This window comes from Molothrus aeneus, chromosome 11 (assembly GCF_037042795.1).
Source record: "Molothrus aeneus isolate 106 chromosome 11, BPBGC_Maene_1.0, whole genome shotgun sequence".
Taxonomy (NCBI): domain Eukaryota; kingdom Metazoa; phylum Chordata; class Aves; order Passeriformes; family Icteridae; genus Molothrus; species Molothrus aeneus.
This window is the reverse complement of record NC_089656.1, coordinates 3,059,309-3,073,106: the sequence shown is the minus strand read 5'-3', so window position 1 is coordinate 3,073,106 and position 13,798 is coordinate 3,059,309. Positions and strand designations below refer to the sequence as shown.

The 13,798-nt window shown below is 50.1% G+C and overlaps 1 protein-coding gene across 1 annotated transcript; it reads right to left on the bottom strand.

Moving 5' to 3' along the window:
• Positions 1-912: 912 nt before the first annotated feature.
• On the bottom strand, positions 913-3,723 carry CEBPA (CCAAT enhancer binding protein alpha). The gene has a single exon (XM_066557381.1). It carries the CDS (start codon positions 3,498-3,500, stop codon positions 2,523-2,525), a length of 978 nt encoding a protein of 325 aa, XP_066413478.1. The 5' UTR covers positions 3,501-3,723; the 3' UTR covers positions 913-2,522.
• Between the last annotated feature and the right edge of the window lie 10,075 nt (positions 3,724-13,798).

The window sequence follows — 13,798 nt, the reverse complement described above, 5'->3', positions numbered from 1 at the left end:
GCAGTCCCAGCCCGGCCGCGGGCCGCCCGCCCGGGCACCAAGTGCCGCCGGAGAAAAGAGCGGGCGGCGCCCCGAGAGAGACCCCGCTGTCCCCTCACAGGGCACCCGGGCACTGAGCCACACGCCGGGGGCTCTTACACCTCAGGGCCGGCCGCCCCCACGGCGGAGCTCCGGGTCGGGACGGGACGGCCGAGGCGGAGCCACCGCCCCCCTCACGGCTGCCCCTTCCCGCCCCCGTCGCCGCCCGGTCTCGCACCACCTCCCCGCCGTGGCCCGCGGCCGGACCCGCCTTCCCCCCTGCCCTGCCCCGCTTCCCGCCGGCTCCGAGGGGCCGGGGCGGCGCCTCCGGGCCCGACCCCGCGGGAGCGAAGAGCGCCCGGGGACGGCAGGGCTGTGCTTGGCCGGGAAGGGACGGGCAGCGGCAGCGCTGCCGGGCGAGCGGGGCCCGGCCCTGCCCGCCCCTCGCTCCGCTGGGCCCCGCCGCGCCCCGGCTCTGCCCCCCGCGCCCCGCGGAGACCCGGGCTGCCCTGCCGGCCGGGCCCGGGACAGCGGGCGGGCTGCGTGTCCTCGGCACCCGGCGCCTCCCCCGTCCCTGGGGCCGCCCGTCCCCGCAGCCCGGCCGCAGGCCCCCGGCCCGGCCGCGGCGGGGTGAAGGGTGAAGCGAGGCGTGACTCACGGGCTCACATCTGCCACCGCAAGCGTTTAGGAAATTGCCGTTCTCTTAAAGACAACCGTGTATTTATTTCTCTGGGGTGAAAACCGAGGAGTTGCACTCCATTAACGCGTTTCAGTCACCAGCCCTGGCAGGGGATGCAGAAGTCGGTGGAGAGCTGGATGCTGGTCTGGAGAAGAGGAGAGCTTTGGCACTCCCGCTACAGGAAGAGGACTGGAAACAAGCAGAGAGGCGGATGGTTATGGTAGAATATATGCTGTTTATTTATGAAGGTAACCAGGACTTCTGACAAATTTTATATGCAGTTCCCTCCCCCCCGAAATTAAAAAAACTCCACCAATGTGTGTGCATATACATACACGTATACATACCATACACACACTGCACACACATACACACGCTGCCAGCACTGTGCTCTCACTGTCATGCTTTCAAACAGTTCCATCCACCTTGTTCTCCTCTCTTGTCAAGACTTACTTCAGTTGGACAAATTGTTATGCAGCTACGACACAAGGAAGAAATGTTCTGCATGGCTACCAGAATGCCCAGGGGGCCTGTTTGTTTGTTTATTTTTCCCTCACTCTGGGAGAAGCTCCAGAGTCCAAAGGTGCAGCAGCACCAGGGACAAGCCTCCTTGCCCCACCACAGGCATCGTGCAGCCCCACAAGCCATGCCCCATTCCAGGCACTCCTGCCTTGGGCTCGGGAGGCAGCAACCAGTACAGGACAATGTGAAGAAGGCAACACACACTCACACTCACCCACCCATACAAATAATAAAATAACGTTGCAGCACAAGGGCATAGTCTCTGTCACCAGATAAGAAAGTTGTGTGATGGCAAACATCTAAGTAAGGCAATAAAGTATAGCTAGTGTACATGGAACGGCTTTCACATTACATGAGGCACAGTTTGGGTGGACAGAGACTTGGAGAAGAGCAAAATGTCCTGGAATAAAGCAAAATACACTGAAAGTTCATAGTAAATACCCGCATCAATAGGTATTTATTCATTTGTGCTTCGCCACGTCGTGACATACAGTACAAGACACTGCTGCTCTTTCTGTCGATGGAGAGAGCTCACCACACTCTTGCAAGCTGCTGCTCCATCAGTCCCAGGCTGTCCATCAGTCCTGCAGCGGCGCTGGCCCCTTGTCCCCCTCCAGCCAAGGCAGGGGCAGGGCTCGGCAGAGGCAGCCCGGCCAGGCTGCGACAGTCCTGGCAGCAGTCTGGTGGCTGCCCCACACCTCAGTGCTCCTCAGGGCGTCCAGTGCTGCACATCTCTCAGCCTCAAATCCTCTTCTCGTCGCTGGCTTCCCCAAAGCTGCTCCTGCCTGCTGCACTGCAGGCCAGCTGGAAGGGGTCTGGCAGGACACGCCAGACACCGCAGCCCCCAAGCCTGCACGTCCCTCGTTCCTTCTCCTCGCACCCTGCAAGGCTGGAGGGCACAGTAAGCCCCAGAGCTCCTGCAGCCAGCTTTTAAGGCACATCTGGGTTGCTATGTGTGCTTTATGACTGTTATTATTATTATTATTATTATTATTACTGTTATTTACCCTGTGTAGACACGTGGTCTTTTAATTCTTTCTTCCCCTTGCCTTTCTCCTTAGAAAACCCACCAAGTTTTCAGCTTACTCGTGTGTCATCTCTAAGGCACAAACCTTTTAATACTAGAGCTGCCTGGCTTCTTGTATAGGTCGTGAATTGATAAAAAACAAACGAAACAAAACAAAACAAAACCAAAACAATCTCCCGTTCCCCTCCCGCGGGCACACGGCGCTTGCCGCACGCCGGTGCCTATAGTATCTGTGCGCGGGCAGGGCAGGGCAGCCCGGCCGGCCCCGGCGCGGCGCTAGGCGCAGCTGCCCATGGCCTTCACCAGCGAGCTCTCGGGCAGCTGCCTGAAGATGCCCCGCAGAGTCTCCAGCTCCCGGGTGAGCTGCTCCACCCGCTTGCGCAGCCGCTCGTTGTCGGTGGTGAGCTCCAGCACCTTCTGCTGCGTCTCCACGTTGCGCTGCTTGGCCTTGTCCCGGCTCTTGCGCACCGCGATGTTGTTGCGCTCCCGGCGCACCCGGTACTCGTTACTGTTCTTGTCCACTGTCTTTTTCGATTTGCTCCGGTGGTCCGAGGGCATCATCTTGAGGGTGCCCGCGGCGGACAGGCCGCCGGGAGGGTGCGGGTGGTGCGGATGGTGCGGGCTGGGCACGGGCGTGGGGGGCGGCGTGGGCTGCCCGGGCTGGAGGTGCATGGTGGTCTGGGCGCAGTGGGCGATCTGGTACTGGAGGTGGGACGGGTGCTGCTGCGGGGCGTGATGGGGATAGAGGGCCGACAGGGCCGCCGACTTCACCTCCTCCTCCTCGCGGGGCTCCTGCTTGATCACCAGCGGCCGCAAGCCCGGCGCGGCGATGCGCTCGTAGAGGGGGTCGAGCTTGCCGTCCATGTAGCCGGGCACGCAGCCGAAGAGCGGCTGCTGGTGGTGCTGCGGCTGGTGCCCCGGCGCCGAGGCGGCGGCGCCGGCCCCATGCATGGTGTGGAAGTCGAAATCCCCGGCCAGGATGGCCTTGGCTTTCTCCTGCTGCTTGCTGTGCTGGAAGAGGTCGGCCAGGAACTCGTCGTTGAAGGCGGCGGGGTCGATGTAGGCACTGATGTCGATGGAGTTCTCGTTCTCGCAGATATCGCCGAGCTCCGCGCCGCCCGCAGCAGGTGCCGCCGCCGAGGGAGCCTCTCTGTAGCTGTAGGTGCTGCCGGGCAGGGGAGTCTGGAGCTGGTGGTGCTGGCCGCTGCTCATCGGGGGCCGGGAATCGACCTCGTAGAAATTGGCTTGCTCCATGAAGCAACTACAGTCTGCCGGGCATGGTGAAGGGCTCCTGCAATCCAGCTTTCGAACGGGACGGCAGCGGCGGCGGCTCTAGCGATCTCGCGGCACGGCGCTGCACGGCACGGCTCGGTGCTCCCGGAGCCCGTCCCCCAGCCCGGCCCCGCTCCGCTCGCTGCTTGCCCTGTTGCTAGTGGGCTGCCGCGGCGCTGCATGCCGTATATATACAGCCCGCAGCAGGGCCGGGGATCGCCCTCTAGTGTCCAACCTCCCGCTGGGAACCTTTGACCGCCGCGCAGCCGGCTCCCAGCGCCCCGGCCGGGCACGGCCGACCTCCCGCCCGCCCCCGGGAGCCGCCGCTCCGCGGGGAGAGCGCCCCGCGCTCCTCGGCCCCCCCCTTTCACCCCTCCCGCCGCCGCCCCGAGCTCGGCGGGCGCTGAGCGCTGGATGGCTCCCGCCGAGGAAACCCCGCGCTGATGAGAGCCCCGGGGCAACGCGCGGGGACTTTGCGCCCGCGCTGCCGGCGCCGCTGGCGGGGCAGAGCGGCCAAACGCGGCCGGCACATTTCCACCGCCCGCTCCCGCCTCTGCGCCCGGAGCTTCGGCCCAGCGCTCCCCAGACAGTCTCAAAGTTCACCATCCGCTCGTACTTGCAAATATTTGGCCAGTCGGGAACCATTCGCCCCCTCGGGTTTGGGAGCCAAGGCGCTGCCTCACCGGCGGTGGTTGCCTGCCGGCAGGGCCGCCGGGCTCGCAGCCACCGGCGGGACCCGAGGAGCGCCGCCAGGACGTGTCCGGGATGGCGCCCGGCGGACACGGGCGGAGAGCTCGGTGGCCGCGGGGGCTCCCCGGCTCCGCTGCTCGGGGGCGATCGGCCGGGCCGCCCTGCCCGCGGTTACCGCCGATCCCGAGCCCGGAGGAGCTGCCCCGCCTGCACGGAACAGCCCGGGTCGGGTCACCTGTGGGCCGCTTCATTCCCCGCACCAACCGAGCAGGTAAATTTAATGACGGATTTTCCCAAACGCACACTCAGCAATCTCCACCAGTGCCGGGCACCGGCCGCCTCCCGGCCTTGACCCGGGATAACCGCGGGCACAGCGGGGCCCGGACCCTCCAGCACAGCTCTGCAGCGGCCAGGTGTCCAACCCTGCAGCGGCCAGGTGTCCAACACTGCAGTGCCCAGGTGTCCAACTCTGCAGTGGCCAGGTGTCCAACTCTGCAGCGGCCAGGTGTCCAACCCTGCAGCGCCCAGGTGTCCAACACTGCAGCGCCCAGGTGTCAACACTGCAGCGCCCAGGTGTCCAACTCTGCAGCGGCCAGGTGTCCAACCCTGCAGCGGCCAGGTGTCCAACACTGCAGTGGCCAGGTGTCCAACTCTGCAGTGCCCAGGTGTCCAACTCTGCAGTGGCCAGGTGTCCAACACTGCAGTGCCCAGGTGTCCAACTCTGCAGTGGCCAGGTGTCCAACTCTGCAGCGGCCAGGTGTCCAACCCTGCAGCGGCCAGGTGTCCCCGTGCCCTGCGGCCGTGTGCCCGGCCCCGGGAGCAGCCTAGCTGCCTTCCCAGCCTCCGTTTTGTGTGGCTTTTGAAGGCGATCAATGCTCCCGCAAGTGCGGGACTGGAGAGGAGCTGCGTGTCCCAGCCACTGCTCCCCTGTGGCTGCTGTGTACGGGCCACAGCCTCCCCAGGAGCTCCGTCTCAATCTCCGGTTCGGGCGGGGTGAGGATGCACAGATTCCTCTTGCTGCCATCACTCGCAGTACGCAGAATTGATGAGGCTGTCGCTGCTTGCACAGCGCCCAGGTGCACCTTGGGCAGTCCCACGGGCATTTAGCTCTGCTGCTCCTGAAGGTCCCTTTGGAAGGACAAGCCAAGCCCACTGGAGCAGGTGCAGGCTTAAAATTGCTACAGAAAGATCTGCAGGGAAAATGAATCAAACATAGTGATGGCTGGGGAAAAAAAAAAAACGCAGTTCTTAGTTCTGAGTGTTTTAGTAAAATAGAAACTTGTGACAGTAAATTACTCAGAAAGGATTTGACAGATTTCTTGCAATTAAAAATTCAAAGGATTCAACAGGAAACAAAAATGACAGTGCACCAAACCCTGATGTTTTTGTTTCACACAATGCAGGTGTGAACTTTTGTTTCATGAGCAAGTGCAAGGCCAGCAGAGTCAGTTGGCATACTCCAGTGTCCTCTCAGGAGAATGGATTCTGTAATTACAGCAGGGAAACATTAATTTACAGATTACAGAGTATACTTTTCACTATCAATAGAAAAAAATTAATCCTAAATTGTTTTATATGCAGTCAGTATTTTCTAAAATTATATGTCTTGGTTTCAATGCAGTAGCAGTGCCCCACAGGGCTGCTTCCACAGGGAGCTGCAGCACTGTCTAAGCAATGAAAACACTCATAAGAACTCTGAACAAAGTCCTGGTTCAGAGGAAAAGCCTCAGGTCTGGGACAGGAGTGAGTTTTAGGTGTTTCAGAGTGGAGAGTAAAATGTCCCTGACTGCACCCAACTGTCCAAATTCAGCTTGTTCTACTCAAGTGAACCCATTTCCAGAAATGGGACAAGCACAGAGCTGGACTTTTTGCCTGCTGGGAGAAATATCATCTGGGATAAAAGCTGGTAAGGAGTTTATGCTCAGAGTTTTCAAGAGGCCTTGTCTGACTCTGAAGTCAGCAGAAACAGGAATAGGCCATGATCATTTAAAATAAAAAGTCACTGCTGCATGAAACAGCAGAAGGGTAACTAAGAAAGTATAAGCAGGATTGTATCACTAAGTTTGTGATTTATTAACAATACCTACTCCTCTTTAGTCTTTAAAACACTCTCACATTTTATAATCATACTGAAATTAAGGCCTAACTACATGTTAAAAAAAATTAAAGTAAATCAGAACATTTGGGATCAGATTCCATTCCTAATTACTGTAATTAACGAACAAGTCCCCACAATTTAAGGACTGGTTTGCTCAGTTTTGGGTTGTTTTTTTTTTACACAGACCCCTTTTATCTAAGTTAAGAACTTTTAAGTCTTCTATTTTTACACAGAAATCTAAATTCCTGTTTAAATTATTTTAATACAGTATAAAATGAAGTTCCCAGACTCATCAAAAAGACATATTTTTGTCTTTTTATTTTCCCTCCTTGTTTGAAGACAAAATATTTTGAACCAGCTCATCCCCAAACAAGCACAAATGCTTATTTCCCCATTCATATCAACAGTGATTGATACCAAATATTTCAATATTAAAGAAAAAACTTGTTGCTTAAGTTACATGAACAGGGAGCTGATTTAACAGAGAGGAAGGATGCCTGTTGCATACTATGGCTCCCTGAAGCAGCACTGTCAACTCTTGAGGGTGCTATTCTTCCATTCCAAAGCAGATTTTGCTGTCCAGAAGCTCAGGGAGGGCGAGCAAAGTGCTCCACAATTGCAAACAGCAGCAAGAGTCTGTACCGAGCCAGCTGCACTCCTTTCTGCTGAGGGAAGGAAACTGATCCGAAAGACAGAACTGTGAAGGAACACCACTAAGTGCATTTGTGACTATTAATTAGTTTTTAATTGCACTGGAACACTGAAGTCTCTTTATTTCTCCTGTGTTGTTCCCAGGCTTTCACTGCTGTGGGCTGCAGGATGCAGGCTGGCCCTGCAGGCTGTGGGCAGGATGGTGCTCTGCCTGCTGATCCAACAGCCCAGCACTTTGTACACAGCATAGCATGTGACAGCCCTGTTAGGAACTCCAGTGCAGCTGCACATGCATTTTACTACCTTGTTAAACCAGAATATTTCATTGCTACTGACAAAGCTCCAGGCAGGAGTCTGCATGCAAAACTTCTTGGGGTGAATGGCAGCAAGAGCCCAGCCTCTCCTCTCTCCCACCTGAGAACTGGTGGAGGAAGGAAGACCAGGCTGGGCACTGTGGAGCAGAGAGGATGGCACAGCTGTGCTGGCAGTGACAAGAGGGTTTTGTCCTCACTGCTTCCTGAGAGCACCTGGAGAGTAGGCTGGGATGGAGCAGCAGTGGTTTCCTATGCAAATACAGAGCTGGCACTCTACCATCTTACTTGTTGTGGTACACTGAAACACAAACTTCTCCCCTCTCGTGTTGTGTTTTCTGCCCCAGGGAGGAGACACATGATACTGCACATAAAAGCTGCCACACATGACAATTTTCAAAGGAAAAGACTTGATATGCCAAAGCCTTGGAGGCCTGTAGATCAGTATGCAGCAATGTCTGACAAGTCAACCAGAACCTTCCCTTCAGCTGGGAAAGGCAGCTGGGGACTGCTTATCATTTTTTAATGTGCATTTTGCTCCAACAACAGATGATTTAATGACTTATCATTACAGCTTTTCTCCTTTGGAGAAGCACAGCTCCAAGGTGAACCAACTCAAATCCATGCTATTTTCCTTTTTTGTACCATTCCCCTTGTCTTCAGGGTGTTTTCAGGTGTTTGCTATGACCATGCCTCAATTCTTGCTATCCTTGTGCTCCACTGACTTCTGGCTCTTCTACTGAGAGCTCAGCCCTTTGCAATTTCCAGGCTAGGTGACTGAGGGCATTTTTCACTTCCATTTACCTGCTAACTGCTCACTGCCATTCAAATGACCCTCACAGCCCAATCTGTTTCCAGCTTGTCACCTGTAATCTTGCACCAATCAGTCTGAAGGTTTCTTTTATCCATTCACAATCTTTGCATGGGTAATGAGCCATTGCATACACAATTCCTCTCTCATAATTAGGACCATATTTCACTGACCAAATCCACGGTGCCCAAAACACTGCAGATGTTTTTCAGAGACAGGATGAAGTCCTGTACAGTTGAACTAGAACCCAACAAGTGACACTGTTGCTCCTCACCTCTCAGTGTACTGTTTCCTTCTGCTGTACTGGGCCATCACCTTTGCCTTAAGACTTCCACAAATGATGTTATGATGTTTAACAGTAGTTCTAATGGTATGCATCAGTCATCCCTTTGCTCTGTATTTGGCCCATCCACAATCACCCATTCTCTCTCTCTCTTTAGTATTTCACCTCTGATTAAATTATAACCTTTCTTTCACACCTGAATCTCCAACTGTTTGTCTTTACCTTACAAACTTCAGTGGTTTCTCTCACCACGAATGGCTCCTCATCTTTAATTTGCTCATGCTACATCTCCCTGGATGATGGAGCAGTTTAAAACTCTCTATTTCATAGCTAGAGAGCTGTGAGATGAATGACTTGCCAAGGCCATACAAGAAATACAGAACAAAGCTGAGCATTTACTCTCCCTATGCCCTAATATCAGCCTCCTAACATCACCACCAATGAGAATGCAAAAGTTTGACTACTGCACTCCTACAAAGGAAATACTTTCATACAGTGCCTTCTTGTTTGTTGGTTTTTTAAATGGAAATAGATCAATTTTTATCTGAAATAAATTTATCTCTGAGGTGAACTGCCAAGAAATATGGAAAATACAGCTTATTCTCTTCTAGGCCCTAGCCCTAGTACTGGAATGAAGGCTCTCATCGTTCTCTCTCAGTAGGAACCTGTGTAGGACCCTTACCTGGCATACAAATTATGCAGCAGAACAGTAAAAGGGTATCCCACCCCAAACTCAATGCTCAATTCCCAACTGTACTTTTAGGGAGATGTTCTCAAAATATTCTCTGCACATTATGGCTCTAAGACTTTGGCTAGCTACTTTTCATGAAGCCACATGAGAGGTAATTCAAAACCAGAGATTTAAAATCCTTGTAAATCCAGAAAAATTATAATTCCCCCCCCCCCACTCAGGTGACACCAACTTCCAGCATTTAATTAAGATGCTCTCAAAGTGCCTCCATGAGCTGTGCATGGAAGTCAGATTCACAAATCTCAGTGTCCTGAACTGCACCTGAAACTCGATGCTGAAATAACAGTGACTTAACAGTCCTGTCAGCAGGCCTGCACACCTGGGTTAGCATCAGTATTTACCAAAATCCTGCCAGTTAGAGCAGTAGCATCTCCTCACTTGTGTGAGTAATTCACTCTGATACCCAAAGTACATTATGATAATGAGCTTCTCCATAAAAAGGCAATTTGCAATGGTACCTCAAGTGGCTCTAAGGCCCAACAGCTACACTGGGTTCAAAGCACACCTACATGAACACTGGCAGGTAACACTGAATCACAAAGGAAATGCCCTTGTTTGTCTCTTATATGTGACTCTGCATTAATCCTTTGAAAATATTCATGTTGTCATCCTGCAACATTATTCATGCCTTTTAATGTAAAAGGTTGTTTTTGAGCATAATTTTGGCAGTCCATAGTCAATCCAAAACCATCTGGTTTTGAGAAGATACATCTACAAAGCTGAGCTAGTACTTGAGGAGACTGCTTAAGTAATGAGGAATCTTGCCACTGACTTGGATGTTACATTTTGCTGTTCTCAAGAGACTTTCAAAAAGAAGATAGGACAGCATGTCTCAGGCTTCATCACTCTTGCTAGGTAGTTTGCACTGGAGACGTTATTTTTTGAGTCTGAAAAAAAAAATATGACAAAAATACCAAAAAATGTTAAGCATTTCCCAGAAGTGTAGAAAGAGATGCTTTGCTACACAAAGAATGTACAATCAGAAGATATGAAAAGTGAGAGCAGTGGGAATGGAAATGAAGAGAAAGATCAACTTATAAAAATAGCCATGGCATTTCTTAATTATGCATTTTAGTACATGACACATCCTGTCATAAAACTTAGTCCTTCACATGGACAATATTCTATGTTCTCATCCAACTTACTCCCCTTTAGGAGAGATTGTTACAAGGATCAGGATTAGGCTAAAGTGTAAAAATGTGGTAGAAGTTTACATTCTGTAGCACAAAATAGATCTGAAACCTCATGCTGTTGTCTCACAGATGAAGACATTGCTAAATCCATGTCAGACTCCAGCATGAGAGCCCTCAGAGAACTCCAGGATCTGCTGGGCTTTTCCCACTCCTCTTGCAGTGAAGCTGTTGTGAGATTCACTGGTTGGACACTGGGATCTCCCATGACCTCACAGTTTTTGAGTGCCAGCCTGCAAATATTTGATGCTCAAAGTACCTATGGAATTATAAGATTCTAAAATGTGAAGATAATATACTTTTGGTGCAAACCTTTTATTAATGTCATAAAGCATTCAACTTCAGTGGCAGGAAGTCTTGGGAACACGTTTGTCTCATATTTTAAAATGTGAGGTTCTATAAGTATTGACTCTAAACTGAGAGGAAGCAATTTTACTGCTCAGAGCAGATGCCATCTTGGATCTTAAAATCTGACTCCCCTGTTGAGATAAATTCAGTTTTCTTTAATTATCCCACTATTAGCCCAGGGATTACTGGTATGAGTTATCCAAGCAAGAGCTGGCCTATAAATAAAAAATGTCAGTGGCAGCAAGAGGAAGGGGAGCTGAGGAAAGAAGGAGGCTCAGCAAAGTTCTGAGAGTCCCTCAGTGACATCACCAATGAATCCAAGCCATGATCAAAGCAACCACCAGCATGGGGGAACAACAGGTGCACAGAGGAAGGACCCAAGCCAGAGGCAATCTTAGCTTGAAAAGGATCACAGTTTTGTTATCAGTTTCAAGCTAACCATAGTGGCACTTGGGGCATCAGAATTCCCTTGGCTCTCCTAGGAGCAAGCCCTAGGATGAGGAGCTGATCCTTTGGAGCTGGCAGCCCTGGCACACTGACCTGCAGCAGCTCAGGGCAGCAGCAGCAGCAGCAGCAGCAGCAGCTCTCCTGTAGCTCTCACTGGCAGTGACATGAGATGTGATATGGCCCTTCCTTTCCTGCAGGGATTTCCACTTGAACACATCCAGAGAACCTGGCACTGCTGGGATAAGCCCCATTCTGAATTCTCAGAAAGTTCACACTTCACTTCTTCCTCACAGGAGGAGAAGCTGCCCACAGTAACATTCAGCATGCCAGCCCTGTAATTGAAATAAGGAGTCTTTACTCACCACTGCATGAGCTCCTCACAGGACTTCAGATTTACATTTTTGAGCTCCTCAGGACTTCAGATTTACATTTTTTTTTGTTCAAACTGGAATCTTGTGCTTTAGGTAAAACAAGTCTTAAGTGAAATAAGACTTAATCACAAAGCAAGTGAGTCTAATGATCAGTAGGGTTTTCCTGACAAGATCACAGACAGATAAAAATATAGAATCCAAAGTTTCAAAATTTTGGAGGAAAGCAGGACTGATGATGCCTGGAACAAACCATTCCTTCTGCTTAGTGTTTAAAGGCAGCTGTCTTCTGAGCTACAGAATACTTGAAATAAATATTATCAGAATTCATACAAATACAATCAGAAGATTTATTTTCATGGAAGCCATTATATTTTTACTCATTTTATGGAATCATTTAAAAGTATTTTGTTTGCAATAATATTTCAGAAAGTAAAGAGCCAGTTTTTTTGCAAGGTTTGGGTATCTAAAAGTTCATAAACAATGCTGAAAAGACACTGCCCTTCAGATAGGAGGGAGCAACAATGCCATGTGACTTACCTGGCCATGGTTAATAGCAGAGCTAAGTATAATCAAGGCTAATCATTCAGCAAGAGCCCAGGGCTAAGAGGTTTCTAATTCCAAACAAAAAGTCCTTGCAAAATACATGTGTTTTCAAGAAAAAAATGAACAAACTATGAAATGGGCTCCCATACAGCAAAATATCCATTTTTTTCCTTCTGCTGTAATTAAAGATAGGAAATGGGAATAAGGTTTTGGACTCTGAATTATTCACTTTGAATAAGTCTTTCAAGCTGAAACAATTATGCTAGATGCTAATTTTAATCAAATTACATGTAATATGTTAATATGAGCATAAATCCTACATTCCTTGACAAACACCAAGATTATATTAATGTTACATAATTATATTAATGGGGAATATGAGCTGTACAAGCTGCTCACGTTTATGACATGAATGTGGTAAATATAAAGTGAAATTCACCTTGGCAAACTAAAATTTAATTTCAGAAAAATAACTCCTGTCTTCTTTAAAGCAGGCAAAAATTCCAGATTTTTAATTACATGAGTTGCATGATTCTAAAAAGAATTCATACAACATGTTTTAGTGTTGGGTGCTACAGTTCTTGATTTTATTTTACTAAAATATATGACTTTAAAAGGAAAATGATGATTTAAAACCCTGTGTGGCACAGAACCTGTGCATGAGAAGGCTGAATCCATGCTGGTTGTCTGCGGTCAGACACTCAGCTGCAAAAGACAAGGACAGGAAAGTGTATTTTGGCACAGAAACCTGTTGTTTCATGTCAGAGAAACAACTGCTGACAGTCACCACAGCCAACAGAGCTGGCATTTATGTTGGGTAAGACAATACAGCTGATGGTGGTCAGTATTTTCCATTTAGAAAGGGGCTATTCCCCACCAGCATGAATGTTCTGGGATGCATTAGAAGGGCTCAGGAGATGGAAGCATTTATGTGACTAAGTGCAGGGCTTATGCACCATTTACATTTAATTTAAGTCATCAAGAGATCATTTGCATCTATGGTAGGGTCCAGACCACATGGGAATTACTTTTCTTCTTTATTAATAAACTGAAATAAGCACCACTTACCCAGTTCAGGATGCCACTGATAAAGTCTGAGGCTCCCATTTCCTTCTCTTTTACGGAAGTTGAAGACACTGTGGGACTCCTGACTGCAGTTGTCCCTTGTACATATCTGTGCAGGTTCAGCTGCTGTTTCCACTGGATATGCAAAAAGTGGTGCCAGTGTTTAATGGAAGACAACCCATACAAATGCACGTGTCTGTATCAAAAGAAATGCTCTATGTTCAAACTGTGGAAAATGTGCAGGCAGAACTCAGATCTTGGGACATATCATCTGCAAACTCAGCTTTCAGGAAGGTGCTCTGCCCCAGTGCCCCTTACTGCTTGTTTCAGTGGGCTCAGAGGGACCCAGACAAATCTCCCTTGCAGCACTGAAATACCTCTGTGTGCTTGGATTGACATATTTTGATCACATCCATCTGCTGGGGCAGTATCTGAACGTGTGCCTTACCAAATTTTCACTGGACTGAAAACCTTTCCAGAAATCTATTAGAAACAGTCAGAAAGAAAGTTAAAGCATGCAGCTCTTCAGTTTCCACAGCTCAGCTACAACAGGAGGTGAGCTGGCAGCCTTCATGTGAGGGAAGCCACAGACACATGGGCTGTTTCAGACTGCTGCAGTGCTCTCTGCTGATACCATACACTGGTGTTGAATAAATGCCCCTACATTAAATCAGTAGTCACACAAATATTTTGTTATAAACTTTTTATGTTTAAGGCATTG

Excerpts from the sequence above, each read along its gene's own strand:
- CEBPA (XM_066557381.1), bottom strand. The coding sequence starts at position 3,500 with ATGGAGCAAGCCAATTTCTACGAGGTCGATTCCCGGCCCCCGATGAGC.